We start from the raw sequence: 17660 nt of genomic DNA, 5'->3' as shown, positions 1-17660 counted from the left end.
ATTATGCCGTATTAACTTATACAGACTGACACACCAGACACACACACACACACACACACACACACACACACACACACACACACACACACACACACACACACACACACACACACACACACTCATAGTGAGGGTGCTGAAGGTATAAGCGGGCCTCTCTGTGGTCCACTCACCTCAGGGGCGATGTAGTCTGGGGTTCCACAGAAGGTGCGGGTGGTCACGCCCTCAACCATGTTCTCCTTGCACATGCCAAAGTCAGCGATCTTGATGTGGCCCTCAGCGTCCAGCATCACGTTGTCCAGCTTCAGGTCCCTGACAGGGAAGAGGGAGCCACAGCACATTATGTTTACATTAAAATTACGTCCACATCCAAATCCATATGTATGATTTAAGCTGATACTTACAACAGATAACAATACTAGTATGGTAAATATTTCATCAGTATGTGCATTAACCAGTTGCCCTACAGAGAAACATTTACATTGACAAAGGTTCACTGTCAAAAGCCAAAGACTGTCCAAAGCCAGTTTCTGTTTAGAGGATGAATGTTATCAGTGGTTATTTATCCCTGGAATTAAGCCTGGAAAATCTGTACTTATAAACATCCAGGCTTTTAAATTCAGCTATGAAAGCCGAAGGTCAAGATTAGTAGAATCCTGGGTCTTAGATGAGCTCAACAGTGGAATAGCTGCTACGCTCAACTTGAGACCCATCTGTCACAGAGCAAAGACGGCCGTCTGGTGAATAGATTTCATCCAGATTGTGTGATGAGAAATATTTTTTTGGGTTCAGAATCAAGGACATATAAGGCGCTATAATATCAACGTCATTTTGGAGGCCCTGAGGCGTTAAAAAAAATAAAGAATCAAGGAACACCTCTCTACGATAAGAAAAGCATTAAAACTGTTTGTCGGCCTCTTTTTCACGTTTTGCTGATGTTAGGTGATGGCTGCTCCGTTTCCTCAGGCTAAGTTGGTTTTGAAAAAAACAAAAAAAAAACATTTAAAAATAAACCACACCACCAAATCAACAACAGCAAAAAAGGAAAACCTGCATTCGGAAAGAGCTGCTTATATCCCCTGTGATGAGACACTACTGACACTGATGGGCATGTCATGCTTTAATCACACTCAGAGCAAAAGAAAAGAGTAGCTGATTCATTGACTTGGAATGGATATAGACTACCAGATACTTAATAATCGGACAGGGAAATGATTCTGCTACACTGCATCCAAAAAAACAAACCTTTCACTGAACTATTCAATCTTATCACTTCCTAAAAGGCTCTGGATGACTGCTATGATTAATAAGATTCTCTGACGCTTGGACCTCTAAATATTCACAGGTACTAAATTGGCTACCGTAACACAAACAAACAGACCACTGAAATCATAATACATCTTGCGGTGTCCCAGATCTCTGAAAGGTGTGCAGATTAACTGCATCTAAACACGTATACAGACAGCAGGCATCAGACGGGACCCACCTGTATATGACTCCCTTCTTGTGCAGGAAGAACAGCCCAATAGCAATCTCTGCTGCATAGAAGCTGCAATGACAGACACAGATCTCAGCCGGCGAGCCTCTCACTCCAAAAGCGTACAATGCCTGATTATTACAGTCAGATATCAACACCTCATCTTTACATGACTAAAACTAAATGAAGGATGGGCTTTTTATGCAATTAGAAGATAAAACATCAAACTAATATTATATTATTGAAGATTATCTCTACTTGGAAGAAATACCCTCTCAGGAAGGCTAGATTTTGAGTCATGAGGAGGATGCACGTACTACAGGTGCACTGGGGCTCAACACGCCTGATTTAGACCCAGCCTGAGCTGGCATCACAAGTTATGCCAAGTTATGACTTCTCCAAGTTATGCCATCAGCTTAGAATCAGTAGGTGCACACACACACACACACACACACACACACACACACACGCACACGCACACGCACACGCACACGCACACGCACACGCACACGCACACGCACACACACACGCACACTTTGTCTGTCTGTCTGTCTGTCTGTCTGACAGACACACACACTCTATCTGGCTCTCTGTCTGTTTCACACATGCACATATACACCACACACACACCACACACACACACACACACACACACACACACACACACACACACACACACACACACACACACAGAATAATTAGTAAAAAAAATGAGCCTACACAGCCTGGGGCTCCTTAAACTTGCCCACTTGCTGGATATGGTACATGAGGTCACCACCATTGACGTATTCCATCACAAAATACAAACGGTCCTGGAAGGAGAGAGAAGAAAGAGAGAGAGAGAGAGAGAGAGAGAGAGAGAGAGAGAGAGAGAGAGAGAGAGAGAGAGAGACACCGTGAGACACCAGAACAACTTAAACACAGTCCAAACGGTTGGGTTGCTCGTGACATCCGTTAACACCGACTGGAAAATGAACTTCCGCGAGCACAGCCTGTCTCACTGATGAGACTTTGATGAATGTTTGAGAGAGTCTGGAAGGGTTGGAGATCACGGTGTCTACACCTTTCTGCCCCCTCTGCCAAAGAAATCACACACAGACACAGACACAGACACACACTCACACACACACACACACACACACACACACACACACACACACACACACACACACACACACACACACACTCACACTCACACACACTCACACACACACACACACACACACAAACGCTGCCGCCTGCAATAGAGGTTGTACGCCTCGGTGCCTCTCAGACAAACACATCGTGAGCAGCTGTGGTTCACAGCCTCCCATCAGCACCAGATGGGGGGGGGGGGGGGATACGGGCTGCATTTACACCGGCTGCTTCAAAGGCACCGGATCCTCTGTTCCTAAACTGTTCCATCACGGCCCATATCATGCCTGTGTTTATCTTTCTGTTCCCGCATGAGAGATCGTGATGACGTGGAGGCAGCGGGAGATGGCAGCGGCTCCAGAGCGCACCGTGAGCAGAGAGCTGCTTGTTCCCCAGAGCGGGGCCAGAATAGGGCCGGACCCTCAACACTGCCAGGTCAATGAGAGGAAGTAAGCACTCAGCATGGTCCAGTCCTCTGGGGATGTAACTCTCAGATTCCAATGCAGTGAATCGTGTTGAGAGGTCTGATCAGAGATCAGTGCTTATTGGTCAGGCCTGAGTGGATGGTCACCTGAGTGCTGTGCAGAAGGTTGTGACAGTCTCATGACTGATCTGGGTCATATGACCTCAACAAACAATCACTGTGGTATTGCATCACTATATCACACAGGGTATATTCAGTGTAATTTAAGTTAACAGCACATAACTATCTTCTCTTGACCAAGGGGATATCTGATATATGAAACTTCCCATATACGTATACAATTTGAATAACTCCTTGAGGTCCCTTTGAGGTGCTACAGGTTCAAGTGAATAACTCCTTGATTGATACAGGTTCTAGGTAGAACCCTTCCTCTGACATGAAGAACCCCCTCAGTGCAGGGATGAGGAGGCTACGGCATCATCAGTCTTCAGTCAGTCACCCGTCAGTCATTCCCCGAGGCTTCTGGGACACCGGGAGGGTCAGCTCAGTCCTCCGGCCTTCTTCTTCCTGTCTGGTGCAGTCATGCCCCAACCTAAATGAATCAGTATCGTTCTGTTTGGTGCGGTGCTGACGCACACACAGCCCTGGCTTCAATCAGTTTGGCGTACTTTTCTATGTTGTCTTCCTGCAATCTCTCTCTCTCTCTCTCCCTCCCTCTCTCTCCCTTTCTCTCTCTCCCTTTCTCTCTCTCTGCACCATTCAGACGGGGTGATTGAGGTGGCATTCTCTGAGAGAGGAACGGCTGATTGCTGCCTTTCTTTTGCGGTGCAATTGAAGGCAATCGCTTTACCCATTTTTAGATGAAGAATGCAGAGGCAACGTAATGCCTTTGTAGGTTTTTGTGTTCCTGTCTGCCTGTCAGAGAGATGGAGAGGGAAAGAGAGAGAGAGAGATAGAGAGAGAGAGAGAGAGAGAGCGAGAAAAAGAGAAAGATGGAGAAAGAGCTGTCTGTTGTCCTCAATGGTGTCCTGTCAGAAGATAATTGTGGGATTAATGATTCAGGAGGCTTGGTGAGGCCATCATAAGGCCTCTGGGGAAAGGAAGGAGGGCGTTCAGAAAGATCTACACACACACACACACACACACACACACACACACACACACACACACACACACACACACACACACACACACACACACACACACCGCCCAATATACATCAATTCAACATGAACACAAACAAACCAATTAAAATCTTGAGATTGCATTTAGCATTGAGATCCAATTTTGTGAGAGAAATCACAGGCTGCTTGGTCTGTGAGATATCTGCAGACTGTTTCCAGTGGGAATATGCCTGGCAAACCACTCTGAAGCATGTGTCCCTCTGTCAAGGCCGCCACAGAAAGCATCTCTTCCAATCACTAACCACAGCTTCATCCTGCCTTGTACGGAGAACATGTTGGGATGGGGTAAGATCGGCTTTACAGCGTGAGTGTGTGCACATATCAATGTATCCATCAATAGATCTATCTGTGAGTGACAAAGACAGATAGAGAGAGAGAGAGAGAGAGAGAGAGAGAGAGAGAGAGGGTTACAGTAAGGTGGTGTGTGTGTGTGTGTGAGGTTGAGTGTGTGCACATATCAATTTACCCATCAATAGATCTATCTACCTAGAGTATGTAAGTGACAAAGAGAGAGAGAGAGAGAGAGAGAGATAGATAGAGAGAGATACAGTAATGTGATGTGTGTGTGTGTGTGTGTGTGTGTGTGTGTGTGTGTGTGTGTGTGTGTGTGTGTGTGTGTGTGTGTGTGTGTGTGTGTGTGTGTGTGTGTGCTCTTACCACAGTCTGGAAGCAGGAGTGGAGTTGGGTGAGGAAGGGCGGTTTGTTCTCCTGAGCCAGCACCCTCTTCTCCACCATGGTGCACTCCACGTCGTCGTCCTGGATCACCACGTCCTTCTTCAGGATCTTGATGGCATACAAGAGGTCGGAGTCCTTCATCTCAGCCAACATCACCTACACACACACACCAACCCTCGGTCGTTATTGGCATATTCATTCATGTATGATTTGTTCTCCACCAAAGAAAATGGCTGCTTCTGCTTTCTCTCCACACATGCATGTTCTCAGGGAAGATAACTGAGCACGTGGACGAGAATGTCTCCAGAATACCGGAATGTTCTAAAATAAAATGGTAGTACCTCATGCATATTAGAAACTATAACATGTATTCATTCTACAACAACTAGCTATGCGTGAGATGAGTCTTATGATAGTTTGACTTGACTTGAATATGTTGAGCAAACAAATAACAACAAAAGTATGAAAACGAATAACAAACAAACACAACAAATAGACACCTCAGGACTATGGGCATGTAGGAATCCTATCCCAGCTCACCTTGCCAAAGCTGCCTTTGCCTAGAACGGCCAGGAAGTTGAAGTCGTCGAGTTTGACATGGTCCAGGGCGTTGAACACCACATTGCTCCGACCTTCATCATCCGAGGGTGTAATGACCTTCTTAGGGCCAAGCTTGGCTTTCTGAGCGACGAAAAGAGAGAGAGAGAGGGAGAGAGAGAGAGAAAGAAAGGGGTATAAGCTCATAGGGTGACGAAAACTGCTTTCCGCAGAAGCAAATGCCAGACTGGCCGTAAACAAGGCCTAAGGCCAGACCATATAACTGCCCACCTGATATAGGGTCTCTGGGCCACTCCATGACCCATAACTGATGCTGAGAAACCATCACACCCAGAGAAGGATCAAGACGGGACACGGATGCTCAGGCAGCACATAAAGTGTTATGAGGTGTTTGATGCAATGCATTGGCCTCCGACAGCCTTTATTGGGGATTCAGAGGATGACTACCATACTGACACCAACCTCAAGACACCCATAATATTTTACAGAGCTAAAATACACCTGGCTAATGTTAAAACAGAACAGCCACATAACAAGCAATAATAAAGTTCTTGAGTCATAAGCAGGCAACTTGTTTAAATGGCTAAAGACCATGTCCTCCTGATAGTTCCTGACTGCAGATGACATGGCGTAGTAAATAAGACTCAGCAGAGGGCTGCCAATGCAAACGCTTGACTGTGCTAAGCTAAGGAAGTCTCCTCCTATCTCCAGCTAATATCAGCTTGACTGTGCTAAGCTAAGGAGGTCTCCTCCTATCTTCAGCTGATATCAGCTTGACTGTGCTAAGCTAAGGAGGTCTCCTCTCTCCAGCTGATAATAGCTTGACTGTGCTAAGCTAAGGACGTTTCCTCCTATCTCCAGCTGATATGGCGTAGTAGATGAGACACAGCAGAGGGCTGTCAATGCAAACGCTTGACTGTGCTAAGCTTAGGACGTCTCCTCCTATCTCCAGCTGATATGGCGTAGAAGATGAGACACAGCAGAGGGCTGTCAATGCAAACGCTTGACTGTGCTAAGCTAAGGACGTTGAATCCTATCTCCAGCTGGGTTTTACAGGCTGCTCTGATCTGACACACACACGAGCGTGAGCCTGCAGAGCACACCTAGATCAGGCTCTAGGCCAGGCTCCATGCCATGCACGAGGGGCCAAGATGCACTACCCCCCCACAGCTGCAGAGACCACCGGACATAAGGGAAGATGCCAGATATATCAAAGCATACAGATCAGACAGTTACAGTCACAGAAAATTGTATGTTTTCAAAGAGCTCTTAATGCTAACAAACAGTCACTTATTTAGACTCACATGCACACACACACACACACACACACACACACACACACACACACACACACACACACACACAAATGCACAATGCTTATAATTGCAAGATTATATTCTCTTTGAGATTCTCTTCCTCCTCTGCCTGTCCAAGCAGACACTTTGTTTCTCTTTACATGTTGCTTCAGACAGCTCTAGAAACAACCACTCTGCTCACGTCTTCCTTCCTGAATCCTAACCAATGCAGCATCAACACGAAAACTCACACGCAGCACACAAAGCAGCCTCTCCAGTTTCAGAGAGCAACTGTCTTTGCTGGCAGATGAGCGCTGAGATCCTGTGAGCTTAGCAACAGGGGTTAATAAAGGTCGGCCATTTGGTGAGTGGAACGATGCAGGGGGTCAAAGCAAACCCACACACACCTGCACGGGGGGGATGCGTCCAGCCTGGGCCTACCTACCATCTCACGCTGCTTTTTAGTTTTAGTGTCTTCTTTTTTGACTTTGACATCCTGCAACCACAGAGGAAAGGTGAACACACACACTCACGCTCACGCTCACGCTCTCGCACACGCACACGCACACGCACACGCACACGCACACGCACATGCACACGCACACACGCACACACGCTCACACACTCACACACTCACACACTCACACACTCACACACTCTCAGCAAACACACACACACACAACAAACTCACATATGCAGACACACACGCAGAGTCCCCCTTCTCTACATCTATCCCCAACGCACACACTGCCCTCATCAACTCCTCAGACAGACAGACAGACAGACAGACAGACAGACAGACTAAAGCACGTATTAAGGCTCAGAGGCTGAGGTGGGACTAAGCCAGCATCCTTAACTATTGGCTATCTGCAGGAGCTTCAGTGAGACGACTCAAGACCTCAGGGCTCCGCTCAGGCGGGCTAGGTGTGTAAAGAGGTATTGACAGGAGAACACGAGACATGTTTAAGTTCAAGAACTAATGATGTCACTCCGCTGGGGGAAAAAGAGGAGAGATGGAGAGGAAGAGAGAGAGCGAGAGAGACAGAATAGACAAGGAAAGAGGAGGAAAATTAAGTATGAAGGATAAAGAGGAAGAGGAGGTGAGGGGAGATGCACCAAAGAAGAAGAGTGGAGAGGAGGATAGGAGGGAGAGTGAGTCAGAGATGGATGTTAAGAGAGAGGGAGAGGTGCAACAGGGTAGAAAATACACGGAGCCAAAGAGCTCCCTGTGATGCACGACCTCTGAGACTGACAGAATTTCTTTCGCTCCCTTCTGATAGCTGAGCACCAAGGGCATCTTTGCCCTTTACCTGCTTAGTCATACCCACAGTCTTAACGAACGACAGACAGTCTCCAGACAGGGGCCGGGGTAACTGATAGTCTACACAACACAACCCCCATACTAGTCCAGAGAGTAAAACAATGCAGCAATCTACTAGCTCAACATGGGAAACACGAGATTGATCTTAGAGTTGATGTCAGCTGTGTTAAATGCCTTCATGCAATTTTTTATTAGGTCAGTGGTATAACACAGTAAAGCTGAACACTTCCACAAAATATGGGTATAAGACACTGCTACAGCAGTCATTTACAACCATTTGAAATCAGTGGGAGACCTCTAGTGGTGGCTTAAGGTACTTATTGAGGAACTTCATTTTTCTAAAACAAAACTATGCCATTACCCAATGCAGAGACAATATTATCGTTCATTATTATACAGCTCTTCAGAATGTTGCTAAAAGTACCGTCGATTTGAATGGGCCATCCCAACGTTCGCCGGTGAATATTTCCTGATATTCACCGCTGCGAAAAGATATTGACCGCTGTCTTTGGCAAAGGGTTTTGTGCATCTAATTCAAATCTTTCATCTCAATTTCGACTCAATCGGCTGAACCCAGCTCCTATGTGGACACCCAGTGGGGGCGTGCTGTGGGTTTGGTGCAACAGCTCATTTCAACAAGTGTTAAACATGAGCAAACACCTTTTGGTTAGACTGTGTGGGAGAGAGAAGAATGAGTGACAAGCAGGTGTTTCATAAACCGATGTCTGGGCTGACTGGAGAGACTGAGAGATGGATGAGTGGACAAGTGGATAACAATACAACATATAGAGGGTGGACTGGCTGATACCATTCAACATCTGTGAATCAAACCAACTTCAATATTGTACGTTACATACCATACAGTACATACCAAAGATCTTCACTAGAACAGAACCTATATGAATCAGAGGTTACGTTGAATGAGCTAGTAAATGTGATCTGCTTGCAGTTACTGTAGAATGACTTACAAATGATCAGAAAGAGGGAGAGACAGAGAGAGATGACAGAGGCAGAGGGATAGAGAGAGAAAGAGAGAGAGAGACATACCCAGGAATAAAGGGCAGGATTAAAAGAGGAGGAGAGAAGAGATTAAGTAAAAAGAAGAGGAACAAAGTACCTTTAGGAGGTGTACATTAATTTGGTCTTGGAGGAGAGGGGGAGCGAAGGAGAGAAATACCACATTGGGAAGCACTGGTAAACAAAGAGAGGGACCAGGTACAAGGAGATGAGCTATGGACCATGAGAAGGAGAGGAGCGAAAGAATGCAGGTGGATTATGAGAGATGGAAAGAAAGTAAGAACATAAAAAAGACAGAAAGAGGAAGAGAAAGAGGCTACATCACATGAAATGAGAGAAGTGAAACAGTGAAGTACAATGGCGCATAGCAGACTAATAATCTTCACACCAAAACAACTGTATTTAAAGACCAGCACACACCACAGCAACTATTGGCAGTGGGGGATTCGTCATAACAGTTCCCTTAAAAAAAAAAAAAGCAACACAATTCAGGCCAGACCATGTCCATGTCCATGAAACAAAGAATGGAATGTTGACTGGGTTACTGGTAGCTCAGCCTGTACCCTATCACCATCTGTGGTAGAGTCCAAGTGTGAAAGATAAATAGAGAGAATAATACCCAGAGCATATGGAACAAACCAACACTAAATCTAGAACAGGGAGGGGAGAGGAACAGTGGTTCGGTGTGTGCCGGGCTGCCAGCCTGTCGGGCCCCCTGCGGTGGTAAATGGCTAAAGATCAGTGCTGTGATTGGACCAGCTCTGGCTCTGCTTCTTTCATCTCTTTCTCGTCTCCGGGGTTTTTCCGTCTCAGGCTGGACGTGGACACAGGGCTGCCAGGCTTCGCCGCTCTCCTCGTCTGCTAGTGGTGGTAATGGCCAGTGTGTAGGAGTGTGGGAACTGTGTGTGTGTGTGTGTGTGTGTGTGTGTGTGTGTCAGTTTGAGGATTTAAATAGAATGCAAGTGTGTGAGGGTAACCATTAGAGAGGCTGGCCGAGCTCTGACGTTTGGCAGCTGACGTTTGGCATCTCCCCGGCGGGAAGCTCTGACGCAGGTGACCAGGGTCACCAAACCACCACCGCCGAGACCCCCGACGACTGCGTCATCGCCGAGGACTGTGGGGGGAGTTTGGGCATTTCCATGGCGACGAGCAAAAGCACATGAACACATATAGGGTGATATGGTCTTATTATGTCTGGTGCAGCAGGGGACTACAGAAGCAATACCAACCCAGAGGCCATTTATTGTCTGTGTGTCTGTGTGTCTGTGTGAGAGAGAGAGAGAGAGGGAGAGAGAGAGAGAGAGAGAGAGAGAGAGAGAGAGCGCGAGAGGGAGAGAGAGTGTATATGATGGAAAAAAACTAATATTATACTGATTTGGAGACACATTACGTCATGTCCCAGGTACAACATGTGGCTGTCTCCAGCCAGTTGTGTTGTTGATGTATGTTGGATTGGTTGTTATATTGGTTAAGTTGCTGGCTATGAGCTGTTGAACCTTATGGAGGTGTCATGGACCTCATTCAATGAAACACGGACAAAGGAAGGTGCCAACTTGACAACCACTGTGAAATGCTCACAAATGCATCTTGCAGTAGTTGTTGTTGTTAAGTATCGGTGTGTTGGTTGTAGTGCACCCTGCTGTGTTGAGTACTTACAGGTGTGTTGGGCGTGAGTATTTGCATGTGACAGTGAGAGGATTGGGCGCTATGGGAGGTCCCAAAGGAATGTAACATCTTTCCTGTGTGTATCTACAATGCACTGATCCTGGAGCTACAGACAAGATTTTTGGCTGTGTTCCACAAAAGCGGTTAAATGTTTGCAAACAGCAGCAGTTAGACTGTGGAATGAATGATTTACCAAACCCTTAAGAGGTTGTTCTGGTACAAGATAAGTGACCCATCCTGTTTACATAACTGATAAAACTACAATAAACTGCCTCTCTCATCTGTCAACATCCAGGCACCCAAGCCGGGGGTGTCATTACATCTGTACACCACTGGGGGTGCTGGTGTACTTCTGAAATTCACCAACAACTCAAAGTGACACATTACATGTAAGTAAGTACGTGTGTGTGTTTGTGTGCAAGTGTGTGTGTGTGTGTGTGTGTGTGTGTGTGTGTGTGTGTGATTTGTGTGTGTGTGTAAGGGCTGGGGGGCCAAACTGTGAAAGCAGACGAGACCAATGGCTGGCAACGGTTGCCATGGTGAAATCAAGAGTGGTTAAGCTAGCAGTCTCTGCTCTGGTAGCCCCACCATGACGGCCAGTTCACCCTGCAGCGCTTTTCTCTCTCCCTCTCCGCTTCACTCTCTCTCTCTCAGTCCCTCTCTCTTTCTATCTCTCCCTCTCAGTCCCTCTCTCTTTCTATCTCTCTCTCTCTTCTTAGAATGCTGTCCCTATCCCTGTCTTCTTAGAATGCACAATGCAAATAGCTTAGAGGGGAGCGCTCGCTGGTTTGATTCGACTAAAGGGAAGTTTAACAGTGTCTGAGAGTTTCTCATCTTTGTCACGAAACACTTAAGCATTTAATGAGATGAGCCATCTTAATACTGCACATATTATTCAACATGAAATAATCTCATTTGCTCATTCATTTCTCTCTCTCTCACACACACACACACACACACACACACACACACACACATACGCCACAGCATGGAAGGTTTCCTAGAATTATGGTGGGAGCAGAGGCCAGTAACCACAGACACTCACACACTCACACACTCACACACTCACACACTCACACACACACACATAGAGTAAGGACTGACTATCCAATGACAAACACATTAGCTGTTAAATGGATAAGGTAGAAGACTTGAGTTTGATTTATTAGCCAAGAGCGAGGAGGATCCCCACCCCTTCTCTTTGCTTGATAAACAATAAAAGGACAGCGTGAGAAAATAACCTCAGACGTGGACTAATAATCTCACCTCCCACAAAGACTAATCCAAGTGCCGCATCTCATCGTCTCTTCGAGTAAAACATGGTTAATGGTTCTCCAGGTTCTTAAATCAACTAATGAAGAACAATGGGAAAGAACATAAGAGGCGCCACGTAGACTCTAGATTGGATCTTACCTCAAACTTCTGACGCAGCTCATCATTCCCGTCATCCTCCTCGGATATGGGCACGTTATAGTACTCGCCCTCCTCCTGGTTCAACAGCTTGTACCTGGAGGCAGGGGGAGAGAGACAGTCTGTTGGACTTGCTACTAGAAAGGGAGAGGGTGAGAAAGTCATTAGAAGGTGCCTGTTCTGGCCTGCACCGCCAACACACACACACACACACACACACACACACAGACCAACTCACCATCCAGACATGGGCGCCTTCAGCAGCTCTGACACGCCAAAGGACAGGGATCCCATGAAGTCGTTCCTGGTGGTGCGATCCCAGTCCCATACTTCCACCGACAGCCTGCGGTCCTTATCAGTGGGTTTCAGCTTGCTGTATAACACACACACACACACACAAACACACACACACACACACACACACACACACAGACACAGACACACACACACAGACACACACACACACACACACACACACACACACACACACACACACACACACACACACAACCAGACACACAAACACACGTCTCAGAGCAGTGAACTGTTACAGGAAGCGTGCCGGCATCATGATCGTGGTGACTCATTCAGAACAGTGGGCAGCAACAGGCAACAAGTGATGTTTGGTTGCGGACGGGGGCCATCTTGGCTCCACTCACAATGTGAAGGACTCGTTCCAGGTGGGGTTGAGATTGGAACGGATGGTCTTGGTCTTCTGCTTGGTCTCATTCTTGGGGTCGGGGATGAGCTTGAGCTTGATGTAGGGGTCGGACAGGCCGTTGGGGTCCATGGGGATCAGGTTTCTGCCCTCGCCCACTAAGGAGAAGAATAGAGAAGAGATGTTAGAGACATTTAAAAAAACATTTTTTAGCCAGACGCTTTCATCCAAAACATCTTATGATCAAGCGTCAGGAGACCTTAGAGATGCTTAGTACTACTTCTAATTAACATGCGAAGACAGCAGATAAAAGAAATGTTTATTGAGTCTCACGGTCACACAAGGCTGTGTTCACATCTTTTGCGAATCTTTCATGATGTACATGTTTTCAAAACCCACTGGAATCTCTTTTTTTGCACGACAAATGCAGCTCAAGGACTCTTCTTTATTTCCATGAAAAGTTTCTGAGTTCTACGACGTGAACGTCACCGTCCTCCAATCGGCAGGCTCTCTCTCACTCCGACTGCATTTGCAGTGTTTGCTTTTTGAATCAACTGTTAAATCATCCGGCCGAGCACATATACCCACTCACAGTAATAGCTTCTGTCAAATGCATTTCAACATATTTATGAAAAAGCAAATATACTCCCTATGGTCCTTGCACCAGGGGGAAATGTATTGTCACATTAAATCATTCTTATTTTAGAGTGAATGTGTGCTCATACGTTTTGCTTTGGGGATATGTAAATAAGGGTATAGAAAAGCAGTGACAAATGTCATGCTATATATAGAAATGTGACCTATATGAATGAACGCTTATGAAGGTGTGTCAGCAACATGCTCTTAAATCCATCCAACAGCATTTGTATCTGGCATGCGACGGCATTTAGCATTAATTTGCATAACAGTAGCCCTCTACCCATAACATCATTTAACAAAATGCTAAATGATAATTCAGACAATTTACTTACACTATTTTACTCACTATAAAAATAAACAATTAGCACGTGTATGCAACAAGCTCTGCACATTAGCATGAGAGACTCGTGCTACTAGTCTAGGGAAGCGTGGCGTGTAGAAATGCACTCTGAGGCTGTCCCTCATTGCACAGGTTTGATGGTTTGTGACAAGTGAGGCACACTGGAGTTTCACTGGGAGTCGGTCTCCTGGGGCATCGGGTAAACAGCCTCCAGACCACACAGACATTAGGCCTCATTAGCCTCAAGGTACTAAAGCACCTCAGACGCACGTGAGTGGTGGTGGAGGAACAAGCTGACACAACAGGAACACACAAAGACACGCACGCACGCACGCACGCACGCACGCACGCACGCACGCACGCACACACGCACACACACAAACACAGATAATGCATACACAGGTGCCAGAAAACATCTATGTGTGTCAATACATTTATACACACACACCCCACACACATTCATGTGTACAACCGCCCACAACATTCACACATTTATTGTTCCTGATTGCTGGTTGCTGTCGGTGTGCTGCCATCCTGCTTCACACTTGATGGTAAACGCATAATCACATTTACTGACAGCCTCATCACTAACGTGCATCAAATGCATGCAGTATATCCAACAAGGAATTACGCTTCAGAAACAGCTCCGGGTGGCTGTCCAATGTATTCTCTCACTTCTCACAGTCGTGTACATTCCAAGGGATAGCGTGGAATAAGCCAGAGTAAATCAGCAACAAAAGAGCTTGTAACTATACATGCAAAACAAACCCCCACAGACAACCATGGACTACATGGCGTTAAATGCATCATCAATTGTTTTGTGTGTGTGTGTGTGTGGGCTGAGCGTGTGTGTATGTGTGCTTGTGAGGCTCCAGGGACCGTCGGGCGGCAGACAGATAGAGCGGGAATGGTGTTTGGATGAAGCAAGCGTGTAAATGCACTTTTTTTAAACTGGCTCATGTTGCCCTCCCACTCGCCCCAGCACTTGTGGAGAGGGTGTGTGTGTGTGTGTGTGCGTGTGTGTGTGTGCGTGCGTGTGTGTGTGTGTGTGCGTGCGTGTGTGGAGAAGGAAGAGTCTGGCAAATCTGTTTTGACATGGGGAAGATACATGAGGCTGTGGTCTGTGGCCTCTCCTACCCTCTCTCTGACTTTACTTTCATCAGACATCAGGAGAAACGGGGAGTGAACAAGGGAGAGAGATGAGAGTGAGTAAGAGAGTGAATGGTCAGATACTGAATTAGCAAAAGGGATCACAAAGAAAGGGAGAAGAGACAATGAATAAGTGAATGACACATGGAGAGAGAGCGTGAAAGTTGGAAAACAAGACAGGACTAGGAATGAGTGAGTTAGAATTAGACATGGAGAAAGAGAGAAAGAGAGAGAGAGAGAGGGAAAGAGGGAGAGAAAAAAAGGCAGAGAGAGAGATAGAGAGAAAGTGAATGACCAAGTGAGAGACAGATGAGAATGAACAAATGAATGGATGAACTAATGAACAAATGAATGATAAGTTTATGTGGGATGAAGAGAGAAAGAGATGACAGAGTGAAGGAGGGAGACAGATAGACAGAATGAAAGAGGAATCAATAGCAACTCTAGAGCAAAGAGAGCCATATTAATAGAGATAGCCCAACAACAGGAAATGAAAGAGGACACCTGCAGCACGCAGGCATGCTGTATGCCAACAAACAGAATGAGAGAAAGAGAGAGAGAGAGAGAGAGAGAGAAAGAGAAGTGACGCATCAGTGAGTCCTGGTCCCTGGCAAGCCTCCTCTGGTGGAGGTGTCTGCTGTGTCATTATCACATCATACAGATCCTCTCTTTGGTCCCTTTGAAGTTGATCATCTCCTCCTCTCTCGTCTCTCCTCCTCTCCATCCATCTATCCATTCATCTATCCATTCATCCATCCATCTACAAAGACTCCAGCTTTACATCTAAATATAAATGTAGTTCTTTAGTAGTTGAGTTATTTGTTCGTGCAATGTGAGGCTAACGTAGGTAGTGTTTAGTGTCAGATCAAGTGAGAATTACATGAACTGTGTACTCACTCTACACACAGGCCTCAGACCTCTCCTGGAAATAAACTTTAACTTGAAACCTCTCTGATGAGCAACACAGACATGTTAGCCTGCTGTGAAATTCATGAAGACTATCTAAGAGTAGAAATGTGGAAGTAAAAGTGTTTGAAGCATTTTCAATAAACCGTAGTTTTTTTTAAACAGTAAGTTGTCGAGTGTTTGTACATGTTTTGTAAGATGTTTAGAACAGCACTTCAGTTAAAACAAGCACGCTTTTACCTCAGGCTAAAATGACACAAAGGTATGGTAAGGGAAAGGCTAATCTGAAACAAAGGTATGGTAAAGGAAAGGCTCATCTGGCAAAGACATGGTAAGGGAAAGTGGAAGTTAAAGACCACAGGCACCCCGCTTTTTCTGAAGGGCCCAGCATCCACACCACAGAAAGGTTAGATTTTGAATATTTAAAATGGCCTCCAATGGTGAACGCCTGCATGCAAAGCAGCCCGTGCCCACTGACCTGCTAGCCTCAGGCCTCGGGTGAGGCACCAGAGACACTTCCCTCCCTCTCCCTGTTTGTGGCAAACTGTGTAAATTCGTAAACTTTCAACAGACATATTAATCCTTCCCACAGTCTACATAAGGAAGGAGAACTGACAGTTGGAGGTATGCTGTGGTACATCTGTACCTCTTGAAGTGGCAAATAAAGACTGTCTCTTCACTTCTCACTGAGTGTTGTACCTCTTTTTGTCCAGTAGGAGGAGTCCTCCGCTTCCAGTTCACTGACAGCTACTGTTCGCACACTCAGTACAGTAGTTACTTAAGGGTGAAATGGCCTTCCACCAGCTACTCCCAGGACAGTTCTCTGAGCATGAGTGTGTGCATGTATAAGTTGAGGCCACCAACATTCAAAGATATCTCAGAGCATGATTTGAGATTTTTCAAAATAATAAACGTTAATAAAGAGCAAGTGGGGCGAGAGAGAACGAGGAGGGCGCTGACAGCCCTGGTATGTATGTATGTATGTATGTACACTAACACTGGATCACAACAACAAACCTGACCCGTACAGATGCTCATCCTAGAGTCCTTCGTCTCCAAACAACACACCTAAAACCCTCTCAGTTTTGAAAGGCATCGAATACAGGCCTGTGCTCAATCTGAACTTCTTTACACATGGAGGTGCATAGGCTATATGTCTACACTTAGATGAGTCTGTCAGCCAAACGTCACTGCAGGCTGTGCATTCACTCATTAATACCTGCAGGCTCCGTCACACTTACGAGAATCAAACTTTCCACTGCGCATTCCGGCAGCGCGTGGGCCACCTGTGAAAGGGAAAAACAGGTTGTACGCGAGACCGTTGTACGCGAGACCGTTGCCTGGAGACGACGCTGAAAAGGAACCAGCCTTGGATTTCTAATGGGCCCGAATGCTTTTTCCCTCTTAAGGGCGCTGCATCATTAGTGGCAGGCCTCCCCGCTAACACGCCGTCTTTCTGCGCCGAGGGATCAAGCGGGGCTGCTTATGTGAATCATGACACAAGAGAAAAGGATACACTACAGGGAGAAGAGATAGAGGAGGAAGAGAGGAGGAAGGAAGAGAAAACAAGTGCTAGTGTGGTATGGATTCTTCTCTCCATCAACATGTCTCAGCATAGTTCATGTTTTCATTGGGTGTGGGCCTTCCTGTTTCTTTGTGCTTGGGTTCTTTTGTTAAGTTCTCAACGAGTTTGATAATGATCGTGGTCTTCTCATTGAGCCAGACAGCAGGCATGTAACCTTATTTAACATTTTGGAGATCCACATAAGCCAGACAAAATGAGAAATAAGACATTTGAAAACATCCCGAAG

General features: G+C 46.1%; 1 protein-coding gene across 2 annotated transcripts in view; it reads right to left on the bottom strand.

The window, feature by feature from the left end:
- Window positions 1–17660, bottom strand: part of prkcaa (protein kinase C, alpha, a) — a 155262-nt gene that overhangs the window by 39810 nt on the left and 97792 nt on the right. Inside the window, exons 6-14 of one of the 2 annotated variants that reach the window (XM_080838823.1) lie at window positions 12817–12973; window positions 12396–12530; window positions 12161–12254; window positions 7190–7240; window positions 5432–5572; window positions 4874–5047; window positions 2195–2286; window positions 1484–1546; window positions 171–309 (exon numbers count right to left, since the gene is read on the bottom strand). In XM_080838823.1, the coding sequence (XP_080694949.1) occupies window positions 171–309; window positions 1484–1546; window positions 2195–2286; window positions 4874–5047; window positions 5432–5572; window positions 7190–7240; window positions 12161–12254; window positions 12396–12530; window positions 12817–12973 (1046 nt within the window). The remainder of the gene's footprint in view (window positions 1–170; window positions 310–1483; window positions 1547–2194; window positions 2287–4873; window positions 5048–5431; window positions 5573–7189; window positions 7241–12160; window positions 12255–12395; window positions 12531–12816; window positions 12974–17660) is intronic. The other variant, XM_080838824.1, reaches the window with a different exon arrangement.

Source organism: Sprattus sprattus (assembly GCF_963457725.1).
Source record: "Sprattus sprattus genome assembly, chromosome: 1".
Taxonomy (NCBI): domain Eukaryota; kingdom Metazoa; phylum Chordata; class Actinopteri; order Clupeiformes; family Clupeidae; genus Sprattus; species Sprattus sprattus.
The sequence above is the reverse complement of the archived record's forward strand: the minus strand, read 5'-3'. Positions and strand labels throughout refer to the sequence as shown.